Source organism: Bombina bombina, chromosome 3, assembly GCF_027579735.1.
Source record: "Bombina bombina isolate aBomBom1 chromosome 3, aBomBom1.pri, whole genome shotgun sequence".
NCBI lineage: Eukaryota > Metazoa > Chordata > Amphibia > Anura > Bombinatoridae > Bombina > Bombina bombina.
The window spans coordinates 1,218,222,480-1,218,243,480 of NC_069501.1; the positions used below are offsets into that span (position 1 = coordinate 1,218,222,480).

A 21,001-nucleotide genomic window follows, 5' to 3' on the forward strand; every position below is an offset into this window, starting at 1 on the left:
AAATAACAAAAAATGTTATGATATTGCATAGTATTACACTGCATTCACCCAGCTACTTCATAATGCTACTCAGATGGAGAAGAAAAAAAAAACACTTTCTGTGGAGAACACTGCATGATCAAGATAGTAGTATGCTTAAGAAAAACCCTTAGCTCTTGCTACAGGACATTACAGTGCATGTTGGAGGAATTAGGATTTTCAGGTATCAGACACTGTTGCACATGTTCAATTTTCCTCCTGCCTTCGTTCACCATTCTGTAGATTCTAAACTCCAGCATGAGACGTCTTCCTCAGATGATTGGCAAAAGTCTTATGTTCTTGCATCCGGTTTGCTTGAAACATCTCTAAATGCCACACACACACACGTACATATATACAGGTGGCCCTCGTTTTACAACAGTTCAATTTACACCATTTCAGAATAACAACCTTTTTCTCCAGTCATGTGACTGCTAATGAGAAGCAGTGCATTTATTAAAATAGCCAATAGGTGGAGCTGTCCGTTTGTGTTGCAGCAAAGCCAAGCAAGCTGAAATTAATCAGTTTAACCAGACCTGAGCTATCGAGCAGCTTTCAAAGGAAGAAGATCTTCCTGTCTATAAATCAGTCCAGATTGGAATGCATAGAAAGAAATGTTTGCAGAAAAATGCAAGTGAAATCTGTGTTGTGTTATTATTTTATTAGGTTTATAATGCTGTTTAGCATTTAAAGTCTTCATTTCAAAGCTTTAAAAAAAAAAATGTATTAGGTGTTACTTATGACAATTTTGAGAGGGGCCTGGAACCTATCTCCCTCACTTCCTATTGACTTACATTATAAACTGGGTTTCAATTTACAAAGATTTTGATTTACAACCATTCCTTCTGGAACCTAACCACGGTGTAAACTGAGGGCTATAGAAATTATATATATATAAAAAAAAATATCTCTCTCTTTTGGGAACGTAACTAATCTCAGGCAGATTTCATAGTTTCTGAAATCTCAGTTCTTTACAGGATATCTATGATCCACTCATTTTCACAGGCTACACATACTTTTTCTTAGTTAATATCAGAGCAAAAGTGGAAAGAGTGAACTGCGTTGTATTATGTGGTGAAATACCTAGCAGCCTTCAACATCACTTCCTCATGATCCTTATCCTGCATTTCAACCTAATGCTGTATGCCAGGATTCTTTAAACCCCCCCCCAAGACCCAGTAATGATACCACATACCAGTGCCACCATATTTTATTTCATACAAGTGGCGAGAGTCCACAATCCATTACTCCTCTGAATTAATCTTCCATACCCCTAGGAGGCAGCAAAGATTCCAAAACCCAAAGAGCTCTATAAAACCCCTGCCACTTCAAATGTACCTCAGTCTTTACTTTTCCTCTGCTGGAGGTGGTCAAATAATGAGGATGTGCATTTGATTCTTCAGTGAGAGGGGTTCTCAGTCTATATTGAAGCCCAGTTTCCCCTTAGAATACAGTGCTTGTTAGAGGGACATATATAGGGAATGGTTTGTGGCTCCTTCACCCCCCCCCCCCAACTCATGGAAAATCGATCACAGGCCCTCTATAATTAGTCTCATGGACATGTCTCTTGCCTCCTTCTATGGATCTACCATATGAAATTTATAGGTCTTCTGCTTTGTTTTGGAATTCATCTTAGTACACATTGTACCTGTTTTTTAAAGCGACTGTGGGAGGGGGTAGTTACCATTCCTCAAGAGCTTTTTAAAGGGGTTATAGGGTTTATTGCTTTACCAATGCTATAATGAAGCTGACAGATTCTGATCCTAAATCTACCTTAGAAGCAGTCTCATGAACATCTTAATCCTAAGATTACGTGCGTTTATTGTAAAGAACTGGAGATCTCTCCTCCAGCTTATTTATGCGACTCATGTTTAAAAATGTTAATACATTCAGACCAACTGTAATGCTTTCTACAATGTGAATCAAATGTACAGAACTTAGTAAAACATTTAGCAAAACAGAAGTCTTAGCACATAATGTTATCAGTAAAGAATAATTATAGTGCAGTGAAATTAAAGAGAAGTAGTATATATACAGGGCTCACAATTTCAGGTGGTAAGCTACTAGCTGGGCCAAAATGTTACTCGCCACTTCTGATCCTACCCACTATCTTCCCACACCCATTACTACACCCCCTCTTTGCATATGTTTAGTCATTGTGAAACACATTATTGTGGTCATTTTGAATATTTTTTTATTTTATACCTTAAATTAAATAATGCTACATACAGTAATAGATTAACATAGAAATAGAAAGTTGTTGAAGAAAGATTAGAGAAAGAGAGTGCTGACAGTCACGGAAGGTCGTAGCAGACCTGGAGATTTTCTTTTAATAATCATCTCTTCCTTTTCTCTCTTAACTATCTTTCTCCCCTCCCTCCTCTCTTCAATCTCTCTTTTTACCTTCTTTCTTATCGCTCAGGCCATATCTTCTGTTTACACTCTTTTTTCCCCCCTCTCATATCTTTTTACGCTCTACTTTTTTTTTTCTCCACTCTCTCGTAAAGCTATCTTCTTCTATACTTTTACTTTCCCTCTACAATCTCTCTCTAACCCTGTTTACCCTCTCAGAAGTAACAGTCTCAGCACTAATTGTGTTCCTACAGCCCTAGAAGACTGATCTAGGATATATGATATTTTTAGCACATAGCCCAAAATGTGTGTTTGTCAATGATGGAACAGGAATTTACATTTTGATTCAACATTCACTCACTAACTTTCACTCGCCACCATTATATTTCCACTCACCAATGGCTAGTAAAGAGTGGAAATTTTGAGCCCATATATATATATATATATTTTTTTTTTTGTAGCTACCATGTTGTATCACTAATTCCAAATATAGAACTAGGAAAAAGGGATAGCAATTTGATGTTACAAACTGTAAGGTTATTGAGTAGCAAGGGTTAACTAGGAATAGTCATCCAAGTATGTTAGTACATATGGTGATCATAACAACAACTTGAACGAGCAGCAGTGAAAGTTACATGTTCTTAGGAAATAAAAGTGAAATACACAGATTTTAAAGTAACCTTAGGTGATGTAAGTAACATAAGCTGCAAGAAATAAGAAAGAGGTACAACCAGCAACAGAAATATAAGAGATGTTTAAGGATGTATGAGTAAAGTCGGGGATGCACACTTAAGATCTCAAAGGTTGCGATTTGGCATATTGAAAAATAAAAGGAGAGTTCACTAGACTTATAAGCCTTATCATTATAACTCTGGAGTGAGTACCTTTAACTGTTGCAGCGCTGGCCAGCAGGAATTAGGAAAGGACTGCCAGGGGAATGTGACCACAGCCTGGAGGTTGTAAGGAAAGTCTGTGAGGAAAGCATTCTTGCTGCCTGAGGTTGCAGGAACGATCGTTACGTGATTTGTAGCGTTTGAGCGCAAGGAGGAGGTGCATAGTTGACTTCACAAGCTGTGAAGAGACCAATCAGCTGACATGAACTGAGCATGAGAGCTTCTGTAGAGAAATTCGTAAGCTACGATTTCAGCAGGCTTGATGTAAGGGAGCAATGAATCACTGCTATCAAAATTAAAAAGCAAAGGTTGGGTAAATAAGAGCTTATAAAGCATCAGAGATTATTTGAACATTACCCCTAATTAAAGGAACAACAACCGGACAGGATCCATTAATATATGACAGACCCTGCACCAAAGAAACCCCTCAGGGGTTAAGAAAAGGGCCTGTCATGATGACGTCGGTGGAAGATGAAGACAAGTCTAGGAGCAGAGAGATTAGTTGCAGGTTCCCAAGAATCCTCATCATGGGAATAACCCTTCCGATGTACCAAGTACTGTAGAACACCATGAAACCTTCTAGAATCCAATCTCTCAGCAACCCCATATTCAGGATTAGACTGGAGATCCACTTGGGGGACAGACTGTGTGACAGAAGAAGCACTGGTGGATTTGTAGGGTTTGAACAATGAAACATGGAAAGGGGGATGTATACGGTAAGTTGAGGGGAGTTGTAGAGACCATGTTGGAATTGATGATTTGAAAAAGGTCCGATATACAACTGGCTAAACTTCCGAGAAGGAGTGTGTAGTTTGAGATTTCCGAGTAGAGAGCCAGGCTTTATCACCCACCTTATAGTCTGGAGCGGTTCTGCAACTGAGGTCATAGTAATATTTTTGCAGTTTTTAAACATCCTTAATAGTTTCTTGTAAAACTTCTGGGAGAGAGTGTTAACCATATCATTCACTAAGGACCGTGGAGTGTGAATATTAGGAATGAGGTGGAAATCCGGGTGGTATCAATAGTTTGCGAAGAACGGAGAGGTCTGTGTAGAGGAATTTGTGGCGTTATTATAGGCAAATTCTGCAGTTGGTAGGTAATCGGCCCATTTGTCTTGTTGGTGTGAACAGTGAGATTTGAGATATTGTTACAGGCATTGATTTGTTCTCTCACATTGTCCATTAGTTTGTGGATGGTATCCTGTGGTGAGTTTCCTATAAAATGTGTAATATTTTGCAGAGGGATGACCATAATTTAGAGGTAAACTAACTACCCCTGTCAGTAACAATTGACGATGGTAATCCATGCAACTTTATAATGTTTGCATAAATAAAATATTTTATTTTACAATGTTATCCATGAAAAATGTGCAGTCTGAAGTTGTGGGAAGGAAATGAGCCATTTGAGTAAACAAGTCAATGGTCTACCCGGTACAGGTAATGACATGAGGAACCCGTAGGGTTTCTTACAATCATTTTTGGTTTGATTGCAAATAGAGCATGCTTCTATGTAACCTTTGACCATAACTAACATTTTGGGACACCAGAAAGTTCTTTTCAATAAGTTCATGGTATTCTGGTATTGGAGCCTGGGGTCAGGGAAATGGAGTATGAAGAATAGAATCCTGTGAAGCCGGAGGGATGTATAGAAGTACCTCAAGATAGAAAAGTCTGTCCTGATGTTTTTTTCAGTCTTGAGGAAATTAGAGAAGAATCTTGTTGTTGGGCGAGTTGTTGTATACAGAAGATCAGTGCATAATCCAATGAAATGCTCAAGGGGGTATAACGGTGGTGGGCATCCTAGGGATTATAGTTGGTCTTTTCCTAAAAAGAGCATCAACCTTTCTGTTTTTTTTTAATCAGGCCTGTAGAATATATGATAACAAACAGGGCCACCATCAGGGGGTGACAGGGGTGACTCCTGTCAGGGGCCCAATGGGCCAGGGGGGCCCCATGAGGCAAAAACTAAAAAAAATTTTTTTATTTTTTTAATTTTGGCAGCCACCAGTGGGTACTACAGCAGAGTGTTAATTGAGCATGGGAAATGTTATTACAATGAGTAAAGTATTAGCATTTGAGAGGATTTCTGAGTGTGCACTAAACTACTATGCACAGTGTAAGACAGACTTGACACTTTGTTTGTACAGTGTGTGCCTGAGTCAGACGGCAGATCACTTTCATTTGCAGAGAAGGTAGGACTTACTTAGCAAATGTTTTTTATTTCTTTGTGCAATTTTGGATTGTAACTTCAGTGTGGTAATAGATGTATGGTGGGGCCACGGGCCCAAAAAAACCCACATTTTTTTAGCAGCAGTGTATTTACTATTGACAATGCTGTAGAATTTCTATATTTAAAACCATGCATAAATGATTCCTCCTCAATACACAAATGGTAGGTGCCCTTTTGGCAGATATGCATTTTTTTTATTTATTTAAAAATATATATATAAATTACATTTCAGTTTACTGCCCCTTTATGCAAGGACTTTCCAGATGCAAGTAGGCATTGTATCTAAGATTTTTACATCTGCATAAATAAAATGTTATACTCTCAGACTAAGATTGCTCAGTGTTTGAAATGAAACCGGTTAACTTAAAACTGTTCAGTTTACACTACAGCTGACTTAATTTTGAAATACATACCAACAAGCCTAAATCCTGCATTTAACCAGATCTAATGGTATGAGTACCACAGCTTATGGTTCCACCAAGACCATATAGAGTACAGCATTTTCAAAATCCATAAGTACAGCTCACAGATGGGAACATTTGTACACTATATTTGAAGTGGTGCTCGTGGTTGGGGAAAAAACAAACATATGTCAACCTTTTAAAAGTACTTTTCTTCATCTAGCCCTCTACCCAGATCATTAATGTAAAATTTTGAATTCACAGAATTATGTTTCTTTGCACATTTACAAATATGTTTCTTTAAAAAGTGATCTCTTAATTTCTGATTTTTTTTTATCATGCATGTCACACACTGTTGATTTAGGGGATGCAAGGTGCATAAATGTTTCCTCCTGTGAGTGTTTCTGTGTTTAGGTCTTTGTGCTTTGGTTAGTGTATCTATGAGTGTGTATGTATTTTTTTTCTGTGGGTCTCTCTGTGAGGGTGGGTGTGTATGTCTTTATGCATTTTCTGTGGATGTCTGTGAGAGTCTGTGAGGGTGTGTGCATATGTCTTTGAGCTTTTTCTATGGGTGTCTCTGTGAGGGTGTGTGTATGTTTGTCTTTGTGTATTTTCTCTGGATGCCTCTGTGAGGGTGAGTGTGTATGTCTGTTTTCTGTGGATGTCTCAGTGAGGGTGTGTGTATGTATTTGTGTGTTTTCTGAGGCTGTCTCTGTCGGCGTTTCCTTGGGTGTATGTGCAAGTTTGAGTTTGTTATGTGTGTGTCCATTGTCTGTTCCTTTTTAGGACATTTTGACCTTACTACTGATTATTCACATCTTTCTACAGACTTTAAGACTAATGAGACCTTTCCAGAAGTCACCAATCTACCATTTAACCTTTAAATTATTATTTAGGCAGTTCAGGGCCCTTCCTTTCAGCCACTACATGCTGTTATCCTTTAGTTGGTATCTTCCTTTACAAAAAGATAATCAGAACTCCGTATTTTGTTTTCTAAATCTCCTTTTTTTTTTTTTTACAAAACTGTAGTTTACCTCATTACTTGTCAGGTCAATGTAAACAAGTGCTGAGTTTCTGTTTGGGTGTCTGAGTGCGTTTCTTTGCATGTCTGCTAGTGTCTATATGTGAATCCTTACGTGTGAGTGTGTGTTTCAGTGTAAGAATGTGTCTGTATGTTACTACCTTTACAACATTTCCAAGTTTAAATAGACACTTAAAAGGGACACTCAATCAAAATTAAAACTTTCATTATTCAGATAGAGCATGCAATTTTAAACAACTTTCTATTTTACTTCCATTAACAAAATGTGCACAGTCTTGCATGTGCAAGAATAAGTGTATGCATTTGTGAATGGCTGATGGCTGTCACATGGTACAGGGGGAGTGGAAAAAGACAACTTTTAAAATTGTCAGAAAAAAAAAAATCTACTACTCATTTGAAGTTCAGACTAAGTGCAATTGCATTGTCTTGTTATCATGAATTTGTTGATTATGCAAATCTACAGTGTTGACTGGTCCTTTAAGAATAAAGTGCATATATACGTTTTAGTCACTTGGTCAAAAATTGCAAATGTCAAAGGAGGGGGGCCCTGATCAATGGTTAAGTCAGGAGCCCAAAATTTCTAGTGGCGGCCCTAACAAAATCTAAGGAATAGAGACTCCACCTAACCTGCCTGGCCGAAACAGTACAGTTGTTTTTTGAGGTATTTAAGATTCCTAGTCAGAATATATAAGAACGGGTGTATTGGTATCCTCAAGTAGATGCCTTCAGTGTTCAAGTGATAATTTTATTGACAGACGTTTATTTTCTCCAATAGGATAATAGAGTTCTGATTGAGACAGAGCGAGAGAAGAAGGCAACTGGATGAACAGGTTCCTTTAAGGATTTGGGTTGTAATTGAATATGCAATTGGTGTCATTCTGAGGCGTCTACTTCCAAAATATATTGGAGGCTGGGGTCAGGGAAATAGAGTATGGGAGCTGTGGTGAACGTGTTCTTTAGTAAATCGAAAGATAGTTGAGTCTCATTGGACCAGTTGAAAGGAATATTTTTCCAGTTAGACAAGTCAGAAGGTTTAACTATTGCTGAGAAGTTCCTAATAAAATTACGGTAGAAGTTTGAGAATCCTAGAAATCTGGAGTTCCTTCCTTGTTTTAGGTTGTGACCAAGAGGTGATGGCAGATACTTTATTATCTTCCATTTGAACTCCAAGTGGGGTGATATGATATCCTAGGAAAGATAGCTGTTGAGAATGGAATATACATTTTTCCGGTTTTGCATATAGGTGATAAAATCTGAGTCTTGCTAGAACAGTTTGATTGTCAATGATGTGATAGTCAATGTTGGTGGGGAAGATGAGAATGTCATTGAGGTATATTATGACGTAGAAGTGTAGTAAATCACGAAAAACGTCAATTAAAATTTTAAATGTTGCGGGGGCATTACAGGAATTCCAAATAGCATAACTGTATACTCGTAAAGTCTGTATCTGGTACAGAAATCAGTCAGCCATTCGTCTCCAGTTATGATATATATGAAATTGTAAGCACCCCTAATATCTAGTTTATTTTGTTGCGTACAAAGAATATACCAGCACCAGCGGGAGAGGTGGAAGGTCTTTTAAAAACCTTCCTTAGATTTTCATGCAAACTCTGGCTGTGAGAGACTGTAGACATGACCAACTGGAATAGGAGATCCAGGTAAGCGTTCAAGAGGACAGTCAAACTGTCTACGTGGAGGAAAAGATTCTGCCTCCTCCTTATCAAATACATTGAGAAATTATGTATATTCTTTGGGGATGGCAGGTTCCAGTTGAGTGGAATTGTCTGATGGTTGGAGGGCTGAGATGGTAGAATAGAGTAACAAGAAGGCATACAGTGTTCTGAATTAAGAAGAATTGTGAGCGACTTCCAGTTAATAGTGAGTTGATGTAATTTTAACCATTTTAGTCCAAAAACTACAGGGGAAAAAAAAGGTGAAGGAGTACTAGTTCCCTGGGACCTGAATTAAAGGGACACTGAACCCAATTTTTTTTCTTTCATGGTTCAGATAGAAAGTTGCTTAAAATTGCATGCTATAATTTACTCCTATTATCAATTTTTCTTCGTTCTCTTGCTATCTTTATTTGATAAAGGCATCTAAGAGTTTTTTTGGTTCAGTACTCGGGACAGCACTTTTTTTATTGGTGGATGAATTTATCCACCAATCGACAAGAACAACCCAGGTTGTTCACCCAAAATGGGCCGGCATCTAAACTTACATTCTTGCATTTCAAATAAAGATACCAAGAGAATGAAGAAAATTTAATAGGAGTAAATTAGAAAGTTGCTTAAAATGTCATGCTCGATATGAATCACAAAAGAAAAAATGTGGGTTCAGTGTCCCTTTAAATGAACAATTTTAAAATTAAAAAAGTTCTATATACTGATATTTTGCAATTCATTAAGAAATGGAAGTCAGAATTAAACATCCACAATTCAGATTGTAAGTGTTCTTAAAAAGGGACAGTCTAGTCCAAAATAAACTTTCATGATTCAGACAAGGCATGCAATTTTAAACCTCTAATTTATTTTTATCACCAATTTTACTTTGTTCTCTTGGTATTCTTAGTTAAAAGCTAAACCTAGGAGGTACATATCCCATTTTCTTAGACCTGGAAGGCCGCCTCTTATGTGAATGCATTTTGACACTTTTTCACCACTAGAGGGCTTTAGTTCATGTGTGTCATATAGATAACATTAAGCTCACGAACATGAAGTTACTTAGGAGTAAGCGCTGATTGGCTAAAATACAAGTCTGTCAAAAGAATCGCAATAAGGGGTCAGTTTGCAGAGGCTTAGATACAAGGTAATTACAGAGGTAAAAAGTGTATTAGTATAACTGTTGGTTATGCAAAACTGGGGAATAGGTAATAAAAGGGATTATCTATCTTTTTAAACAAAAATTCTGATGTTGACTGTCCCTTTAAGCAAATGTACCAGTTTACACCTTCTTGGAATTCTGTGTTAAAACATTAGTTCCTTTCCATGAAAGCCTTCTTAGGAAAGCTCAGCGCTTGCACTGTTGCAAACATTACAGCCCATGCTCAAGAGCCTATCTAGGTCATGGAAAGGAGATTTTAACAAAGAAAACGCAAGGAATTATATAACTGGACGCTCTGAATCATGAATTGTATACAGGATTTTTAGATTAGTGTCTGTGCATATCCTTTATAGTAGTGTATATTGCATGCAGTTATATGAAAATTGGTGTATACTGTGCCTTGAAAGTTCCATTTTGACTTAAAAAAAAAAAAAAAAAAAACCACGACATTTAATACATGTACCAAAAAATACATTTAATTTGTGTGTGTTCTTGAATGGGTATAAAGGGACACTGAACCCAAATTTTCTCTTTTCTGATTCAGATAGAGCATGCAATTTTAAGCAACTTTTTTATTTACTCCTATTATCAAATTTTCTTCATTCTCTTGGTATCTTTATTTGAAAAGCAAGAAGGTAAGTTTAGATGCCAGCCCATTTTTGGTGAACAACCTGGGTTGTTCTTGCTGATTGGTGGATAAATTCACCCACCAATAAACAAGTCCTGCCCAGGGCCTGAACCAAACATTGTCTGGCTCCTTAGCTTAGATACCTTTTTCAAATAAAGATAGCAAGAGAACAAAGAAAAAAATAATAGGAGTAAAATTAGAAAGTTGCATGCTCTATCTAAATCACAAAATTTGGGTTGTGTCCCTTTAATATGTTTAGTATACTACTAACAGGAAACCCCCCAAAAAAACTCATGATTTGGATAGAACATGCATTTTTAAACAACTTCTTCATTTACTTCTATTACCAAATTTGCTTCATTATCTTATCTTTTGCTGAAGGAACAGTATTGCACTACTGGCAGGTAGCTGAACACATCTAGTTAGCCAATCACAAGAGACACAATGTGTGCAGTCAGCTAGCTCCCACTAGTGTAAGGTATGTGCATATTGTTTTGCAACAAGGAATACAAATAGAACAAAGCACATTTGAAAATAGAAGTTAATTTAACAAGTGTCTCAAAAATGACCTGCGCTCTCTGAATCATGCCAGCTTATTTGGCTTTCCTATGCCTTTAAATTTCACACATAAGATTTCTTCTCCATCGCTATAGCAATACTTACATTTGTTCCAGTCTCTCTCCAGTCCCATGTCCTGCTGCCTCCAGGCCAGACTTTGCAATCCTTATACATTTCACCCGCAACCTTCATACTGCCCCAAGACAGCTTGGAGATTTCTGGAGACGACATTGTGAGACCTGAGACAAAAGAAACCGCAGACGAGGCATGAACATAGACAAACATGAGGAACCTAGTTATGCTTCTGCAACATTACAAATCACTGTCTGATAGGGAAGACCACGTGCGAACGTATGAAAACCCGAGCTTCTCTTTCATGACTCAGATAGAACATACAGTTCTCAATAACTTTCTTATTTACTTCTATTGGCAAATTTTGCTTACTTTTTTTGTTGAAGTAGCAGTACAATGCCCAACAGGGAGCCAATGACAATAGGTGTATATGTGCCCCTAATCAGCAGCTAGTTCACACCTCCTAGCTACCAAGAACTAAGCAAATGAGATAGCAGAAATAAAATGGTATGAGTCATCTAAATCAGTGTTTCTCAACCGTGGTCCTCAAGTACTCCCAACAGGCCAGGTTTTCATTATAGCTAAACAAGTGAACAGGTGAAGTAAAGACATTGCAATTGTGTTGCTATAAAAAAAAAAAAAAAAAAAAAAAAAAAAAAAACACACACACACACCACAACAAACCACCCTATCAGAAAAGTCGACTTAACTTTACACCCCTTTTCAACATTAGTACTTTCTATGCCGTCTTAACTGCACTGGGCTTTAGCGCCCTTAGCCTAGCCATTTGGCTGTACTAAAGCAAAAAAGTGCTTCCTGAATGGGATCGCAGGCTGGAGGGGGTGCCTAGCATCATAGGCATCCCCCCGAAACAATCCAATCATTGAAATCATACGATCACATAAAATATTGCGCAATTTCAATTTTTACATCGGAACTCTGTTCCAATGTAGACAAATAAGTCCCGGTGGGAAGGGGTAAAACATTAATATCCCTTTTAACTAATTATTTATCACTAGGCAAACACCACCCCTATTTGTTTTATGTGTATGAGCCAACCTGGGCTTTTGTCAGCAGACTAAAAAGCTAGCCCCAGCTATAATATTATACAGTTATCTCAAAGTCAATTAGTGACAGATATACAGCAGAATTAGCCTTGAACCCAAAGGAAGGATTTTTATTCACTTTCTGTAATGATATTTTTTTGTGAAAAATAATAATTCTGCAGGTCATTTTGAAATAAAATTTAATTTTAAATTAGACAGTTACACTAAATTGAGGCAAATTGCCTTCAATATACATATCATTAAAAAGTGATGTTAGGTGTGTTTTAATAACAGGAGATAGTATCTTATATATATAAATAAAATTCATTGGGAAGAGCATCTGGGCCCGGAGCTTTGTTCAAGGAGAGGTCTTGGATTGATCTAGAAACTTCTAGTTCAGAGATAGGAGAGTTGAGAGTTTCAACCATCTCAGATGCTAAAGTCGGGTAAGAAATTTTACCCCAAAAGTCCTCGTGATTAAGATTATTTGAAGTTTTAAAGGAGTATAAATCTTGGTAGTAATTGGAGAATATCTACAGGAGCTCCTCTGGGCTCGTTAAAATTTTACCTTTGCGTTGAAGGGAATCAATAAGGCATCAATAATCAACCTTTATCCCTCTTGACTAGACTTGCCAGGAGTTTTCCGGTTTTATTTCCGTGCTTGTAAAACTTGGCCTGGAATCTCGGATCTTTTTGCGCAGCTCTATATACAAGAAAGCAGTCCCTTTCCTTTAATGCAGATGTATATTTTGCCCAGCTCTCCGATGTATACTCTAGTAAATGATGATTATATGCATTAGATACTGACATCAGAATTTCCTTTTCCCTTAGTTTAATTTTCTTTGTCCTGTTTATACTGTAAGCTAATATCTCCCCCCTAAGGACTGCCTTTGCGGCTTCCCAGAAAATAGGACAATTGATATATTCTTGATTAAAAGAAACATTCTTCAAACTTAGTTTTAAGCCAATTTTTTAACTTAAAATCTGATGCCAGATAAAGAGGAAAATAGAACCGACGATTCCTAGAAGGAAGGTCACTAAACTGAAAATCAAGAAAGATGGGAGCATGATCTGAGATACAAATAGGAAGAATCCCAGATGTTATTCCCATTTTACACAGCCTTTCATATAACAAAAGTAAATCAATCCTAGAGAGGGACTTCTGTGCCTTAGAAAGTCATGTGAAGTCTCTTGTGTCAGGATTCTGTGACATCCAAAAAATCCCTAACCCTCTGATGTTGAAAAAGTCTAGTGAACAGTTTTGATTCTAAGAATATAAAGGATCTCTTTTACTTCTAAGACCAAAGGAATTGTCTTAACCTGTCTAAGGGATACTGTGGTGCCATATCGAAATCCCTCCTACTATCAGGTAGCCTTCCACATATGACATGATACTGGCCTGAATTGCCTCCCAAAAAGGCAAATTAAAAACATTGGGCACATAGAAGTTATATAATGTAAACAATGTCTTAGCTATTTTAATTTTTATCATTAGAAACCTTCCCTCTGTATCTGCGTTGGTATGAAGAACTTCATAGTTTAATTTCTTCCCTAAAAGAATTGTGACACCTCCTTTCCTCTTCACACTGGAGGAGGCAAGGACTTCTTTGACCCATGAAAATTTAAGCTTGAGAACTTCTTCCAGATTTAGATGAGTTTCCTGTAGGAAAGCAATATCTGTATTTATTTTTCTTAGATGAGAAATTGTTTTCCGTTTAATAGGGGATGTGATACCCTCAATATTCCAAGAATATAACTTAAATCCACCTGCCACATCCACCATCTTTAAAAAAACAAACAAAAAAAACAAAACAAAAACACACACAACACACCCACAGAACAAAAAATAAAAAACAAGACAACATTGTATATGTACATTCCCTCTTCTCCAGGCAGCACTTGCGCCTAGCCCCAGCTGGCCGTGGACCATCCAAGGCCCCAGGGACAACCCTAACAAGAACTGGCATAAATAAAAACCTTGATGAAAGTAAGCTGAATTAATGAATACTAATTGCAGCCCCTATCTTATCCCGGGGAAAGCATCTGAACAATACATTTTTCTGCATTCCTAGCGGATTCAAAAAGATGTGTGATTGTCAATTATTATTTTCAGTCTGGCTGGATAAATTAAGGTAGCTCGGTAACCCCGATTGATTAGTTTGGTGCAGATTGGGGCCAGTTCCCTCCTCTTAGCTGATGTCTCAGCTAAGAAATCTTGGAAAAGCATTATTTTAGCATCACCAAGAAATAGGTTGATTTTTTTCTAAAAGATTGTAATAGTAAAAGTTTATCTTGGTAATTTAGTACTTTGGCGATGATTGGCCTAGGCCTGGGGTTCCCTTTCTCAGTTGTTTGCCATCCTAGTCTGTGGGCTCTCTCTAAGACTATTTGTGGTTGAGATTGTGGAATTTGTAAGAGCTGTGGTATCGTGACTGTTAGCAACGTGTTAAAATCTTCATATTGTTTTTCTTCTGGGACCCCTATCACTAAGATTATTCCGCCTAGCGCCGTTCTCTAAATCTTCTAGCTTGGTCTGTGCTCTTAAAAGCTTGGAATTTATAATTTCTATCTTTGAGTTGTGACCTCCCATGATGTCCTCCAGGTCAGAAATTCTTTGTTCTGCCTCAGACAGTCTGTTAGAAAATTGGCGTATTTCATGTGTTGATGAAAGGATGTCTTGATTAATCTCATTTTTAAGAACGTTGAATTTAGGAGTCAAGGCTTCGGATATACTTGTAACTAATGATTGTAGATCTATTGGTTCGTTCATCTGAGGTGGGTTGGCACTGATGGAATGTATGTATGCCGAGGTTTCCAAGGTGGCTTTTTTTTTATTATTATTATCTCTTTGCCTTGCTGCCATAACTGAAGGAGAAGTTTTGGTGTTTACAGTGAGAAATGTATCCATGTGTCAGTGATTATATAATAAGGATGAGGGGTAATAAGTACCCCAAGTGATGAAGAGGCAACCCTGAGAAAAACCAAAAGTGGCAGCCCCACAAGGTGAATCGTGCAAAAGAAAATTGGGAGGAATGTTACCGGTGAAAAGGGAAAAAAAAAAAAAAAAAAAAAAAAAAAAAAAGAGGAAGAAGGGGGGGTGAGTTAGTTAAAATCTGTATTAGAAGCCGAAGCCGTCAAGGGTATTCTTAGCGATAGCCAAAGATTCTAAATCAGTTAGGGAGATAGGCAATATATTTTATTTTGGTGGCCCCACAGCAGAGCGCAGAAGCCTTTAGGGATGAATGTCTCGTCCTGACAATGTGTCAGGAGTGGTTTTTATTTATTAAATACCCGTCTCTTTCCACTTCTACAATGCCGCCCTAGTTAGGCTATCCTTATCCTAGTTTTATTATTGTATTGATGAACTTAACAAGGTTTGAATAATTAATACATTTTTACCCAGAGGTTAATAGTTAAATGAAGTACTCTATTTGGGCCTTTATTTTGTGCATGACCATCTGTGTTACGTAGTACAATTTTAACTAAGCTAAGAGGGCCTACTAAAAAAAAATAAAAAAAAATATATGTAAAACAAGATTAGCCCTGTAGCATGGCCACTTCTAGAATTAGCAATGACTTACTGCCTATAATATGTAAATACATAGTAGTTTAAAAATATGAAATAAAGCAGTGAATTTTCACAGTAACAACGTTAAATGTACACATGACACTATCAAGTGCACTAACTAAAAAGGCAGAACTTATTCTCAGCAGGTTTATTTTGACCCAAACAAGCATACTAAGTGCAGCCTTGTTTAGCTTGCTGATTTAGCCAATTACATCTGGGGCTGGAGGACCCAGAAACTAGATATTTATTACTCCTGTATATGGCTTCATAGATTATGAGATAGTATTTATGCTATTACTTTTAATATAGAAGGAATTTATTGTCAGGAATTATAAACCTAAGATGACCTTATTCACATAATAAGATAACCTTTACCGAAGAATAGAATTGTGGCTATTTTTTCCAAAAGATTTAAATAGAGGATCAGAGAAGACCCAGGCAGACAATATATCTTCTATGTAACCTAGAGAATAAATTTTGTATGTATAAAAAAGTATTAACACATTTGTAACAATTCGACCTCTAAGTAGTTATGGCTGTCGGACCACCGCCACAATGTTTCAGCTTATTATTTAAGCGTTCTGGCCTCGTAGCAAAGAATCACACTAGGGCCAGGATTAAGCTGGAGCAAATTTCAGTGAAAAGAAACCCTCAAGAGGTATAGCAGTACCTGACCTTGTCCATAGGGCTTTGCAAGCAAGGCAGCCAAGGAGGGATCTCTACCCCTGCTGTTAGTCCGGGGCCCCCACACGGAGCACCCGGGGAGGGGGTGGTACGGTAAAGTGAAGAAAGAGTTCCAGCGTTTAACCAACTGGGCGACTCCACTTCAGTATCAGGAACCAATTCAAGAAAACCACCCCGCAAGCAGTTCCATAGAAGGAGGAGCGGGCACCGCTGCTCTTCAGCCAAAAGTCAGATCTTCGGAGGAAAACTGACTCTGTCCGTGGGACTTTGCGGGCACACCAACTGATGTGGCCAAGGAGGAATCTCTGCCCCCGCTGGAAGTCCGGGGCCCCCTCACGCAGCACCCGTGGGAGGGGGTGAGCCGGTATTTGACTATGTTTGTGTGTTTTATATCCATACACAGATAAATGGGAGCCCATGTCCGGTTGATAAGTTAGCTGGACTACTGCAAAGCTCCAGCCTGCCCCATTAGCACCATTGGGTGCATCACGTTTGTGAGTATATTTTATACCTATATTGTTGGTCTTGGTGGTACTAGGCCATTGTGGTGTCTGTTTCTTTATTCATAGAACACATAGGAGTGCCTGTTGTGTTGGCAGGAAATTTCAGCCCCAGTGAATGTGTGTACCTGAAATGCTCATCTCTAAACTTTAGACTGTACCACTTATCGCCCCCCCCCCCTTCTGTTTTTAAAGTGATAGTTAATCCTAGCGTTTGTTAAATGCTAGGATTTACCAGTGCAACAAATAAAAGGGACTTTCAGTTATTAAGCATAAAATACTTCATGGTGAAAGTTCCTTTGTCTGCAGTGTTCAGTGCGCTGAGCGCCTCAGGCCACCCACAGCAATGCTATTTTGCAGTGAGGTGATCTGAGCCAATAGCATGCTAGCTATCCAGCATAATGTCAGATGGCTGCATGGCTATTGGCTAAAAGATGGAAACATAAATAAGCAGCAAGGTGACCGCAGAAAACATTTATTTATTTGACAGGACACAAGAACAAACAGGCAACGTTTTGGGATTTTATCCCTTCCTCATGCCATGCCTGACAAACATACATTGCTTCTTTATATACCTATACACCACTAGGTGGCGCTAAAGAGCAATTAACTCTTTCACAAAACGTTACTGTGTATATATACACATTTCCAAATAACCCCTAGTATAGAAGAAATCACTAGTATACAAATTCATTCTACTGAAGGCAGCTAGATATCTTTGTGATGGGATCATCCATTACTTGTGGGATATTCTCCTTCCCAACAGGAAGTTGCAAGAGGATCACCCACAGCAGAGCTGCTATATAGCTCCTCCCCTAACTGCCATATCCAGTCATTCGACCGAAGACAAGCAGAGAAAGGAGAAACCATAGGGTGCCGTGGTGACTGCAGTTTAAAATTAAAAAATACCTGCCTTAAAATGACAGGGCGGGCCGTGGACTGGATACACCACAAGAGAAATAAATTTATCAGGTAAGCATAAATTATGTTTTCTCTTGTAAGGTGTATCCAGTCCACGGATCATCCATTACTTGTGGGATACCAATACCAAAGCTAAAGTACACGGATGAAGGGAGGGACAAGGCAGGTACCACTGCCTGTAAAACCTCTCTCCCAAAAATAGCCTCCAAAGAAGCAAAAGTATCAAATTTGTAGAATTTTGAAAAAGTATGAAGCGAAGACCAAGTCGCCGCCTTGCAAATCTGTTCAACAGAAGCCTCATTTTTAAAGTCCCATGTGGAAGCCACAGCTCTAGTAGAATGAGCTGTAATCCTTTCTGGAGGCTGCTGGCCAGCAGTCTCATAGGCTAAGCGGATTATGCTTCTTAGCCAAAAAGAAAGAGGTTGCCGTAGCCTTTTGACCTCTCCTCTGTCCAGAGTAGACAACAAACAAAGCAGATGTTCGATGAAAATCTTTAGTAGCTTGTAAGTAAAACTTTAAAGCACGAACCACGTCCAGATTGTGTAATAGACTTTCCTTCTTGAAGAAGGATTAGGACACAAAGACGGAACAACAATCTCTTGATTGATATTCTTATTAGATACCACCTTAGGTAAAAACCCAGGTTTGGTACGCAGAACTACCTTATATCTGCATGGAAGATCAGATAAGGAGAATCACATTGTAAGGCAGATAACTCGGAAACTCTACGAGCCGAGGAAATAGCTACCAAAAAAAAAGAACTTTCCAAGATAAGTTTGATATCTATGGAATGAAGAGGTTCAAACGGAACCCCCTGAAGAATATTAAGAACCAAATTTAAGCTCCAAGGTGGAGCAACAGGTTTAAACACAGGCTTGATTCTAACTAAAGCCTGACAAAATGCCTGAACGTCTGGGACATCCACCAGACGCTTGTGCAAAAGAATAGATAGTGCAGAAATCTGTCCCTTTAAGGAACTAGCTGACAATCCTTTCTCCAATCCTTCTTGGAGAAAAGATAATATCCTGGGAATCCTGACCTTACTCTATGAGTAGCCCTTGGATTCACACCAATAAAGATATTTACGCAACATCTTATGATAGATCTTCCTGGTGACAGGCTTTCGTGCCTGAATTAAGGTATCAATGACTGACTCGGAGAAACCACGCTTTGATAAAATCAAGCGTTCAATCTCCATGCAGTCAGCCTCAGAGAAATTAGATTTGGATGGTTGAAAGGACCTTGAAGTAGAAGGTCCTGTCTCAGCAGCAGAGTCCATGGTGGAAAGGATGACATGTCCACCAGATCTGCATACCAAGTCCTGCGTGGCCACGCAGGCGCTATCAAGATCACTGATGCTCTCTCCTGCTTAATTTTGGCAATCAGACGAGGGAGCAGAGGAGACGGTGGAAACACATAAGCCAGGTTGAAGGACCAAGGCGCTGCTAGAGCATCTATCAGCGTTGCCTTGGGGTCCCTGGACCTGGATCCGGAACAAGGAAGCTTGGCGTTCTGACGAGACGCCATGAGATCCAGTTCTGGTTTGCCCCAACGATGAATCAACTGTGCAAACACCTCCGGATGGAGTTCCCACTCCCCCGGATGAAAAATCTGATGACTTAGAAAATCCGCCTCCTAGTTCTCTACACCTGGGATATGGATAGCTGATAGGTGGCAAGAGTGAATCTCTGCCCAGCGAATTATCTTTGAGACTTCTAACATCGCTAGGGAACTCCTTGTTCCCCCTTGATGGTTGATGTAAGCCACAGTCGTGATGTTGTCCGACTGAAATCTGATGAACCTCAGAGTTGCTAACTGAGGCCAAGCATGAAGAGCATTGAATATCGCTCTCAGTTCCAGAATATTTATTGGAAGGAGTGACTCCTGAGTCCACGATCCCTGAGCCTTCAGGGAGTTCCAGACTGCACCCCAACCTAGAAGTCTGGCATCTGTCATTACAATTGTCCAATCTGGCCTGCGAAAGGTCATACCTTTTGACAGATGGACCCGAGATAGCCACCAGAGAAGAGAATCCCTGGTCTCGTGATCCAGATTTAGTAGAGGGGACAAATCTGTGTAATCCCCATTCCACTGACTGAGCATGCAGAGTTGCAGCGGTCAGATGTAGGCGTGCAAACGGCACTATGTCCATTGCTGCTACCATTAAGCCGATTACTTCCATGCACTGAGCCACTGAAGGGCGAGGAATGGAATAAAGAACACGGCAGGAGTTTAGAAGTTTTGATAACCTGGACTCCGTCAGGTAAATTTTAATTTCTACAGAATCTGAGTCCCTAGGAAGGAAACTCTTGTGAGGGGGGGATAGAGAACTCTTTTCCTCGTTCACCTTCCACCCATACGACCTCAGAAATGCCAACTATGTCCGTATGAGACTTGGCAATTTGGAAGTTTGACGTCTGAATCAGGATGTCTAAATAAGGGGCCACTGCTATGCCCCGCGGCCTTAGGACCGCCAGAAGCGACCCCAGAACCTTCGTAAAAATTCTTGGGGCTGTAGCTAACCCAAAGGGAAGAGCTACAAACTGGTAATGCCCGTCTAGGAAGGCAAACCTGAGAAACCGATGATGATCTTTGTGTATCGGAATGTGAAGATAAGCATCCTTTAAATCCACTGTAGTCATGTATTGACCCTCCTGGATCATAGGTAGGATGGAACGAATAGTCTCCATCTTGAATGATGGAACTCTGAGGAATTTGTTTAAGATCTTTAGATCCAAAATTGATCTGAAGTTTCCCTCTTTTTGGGAACCACAAACAGATTTGAGTAAAATCCCTGTCCCTGTTCCCCCTTTGGAACTGGATGGATCACTCCCATAACTAGGAGGTCTTGTACACAGTGTAAGAAAGCCTCTCTCTTTATCTATTTTGCAGATAATTGTGAAAAGTGAAATCTCCCGATATCCCTGGGATATAATTTCCAACGCCCAGGGATCCTGGACATCTCTTGCCCACGCCTGGGCGAAGAGCAAAAGTCTGCCCCCTACTAGATCCGTTACCGGATAGGGGGCCGTTCCTTCATGCTGTCTTAGAGGCAGCAGCAGGCTTATTGGCCTGCTTACCTTTGTTCCAGGCCTGGTTAGGTCTCCAGACCGTCTTGGACTGAGCAAAAGTTCCCTCTTGTTTTGCATTAGAGGAAGTTGATGCCGCACTTGCCTTGAAGTTTCGAAAGGCACGAAAATTAGACTGTTTGGCCCTTGATTTGGACCTATCCTGAGGAAGGGTATGACCTTTTCCTCCAGTGATAACAG

At 39.2% G+C, this 21,001-nt stretch overlaps 1 protein-coding gene across 1 annotated transcript in view; it reads right to left on the reverse strand.

Moving 5' to 3' along the window:
• The window catches only part of AAMDC (adipogenesis associated Mth938 domain containing), a 232,868-nt gene that overhangs the window by 190,087 nt on the left and 21,780 nt on the right, over positions 1 to 21,001 (reverse strand). The window contains exon 2 of the mRNA XM_053708684.1: positions 11,047 to 11,180. Within this exon, the coding sequence (XP_053564659.1) occupies positions 11,047 to 11,172 (126 nt within the window). The 5' untranslated portion in view covers positions 11,173 to 11,180. The remainder of the gene's footprint in view (positions 1 to 11,046; positions 11,181 to 21,001) is intronic.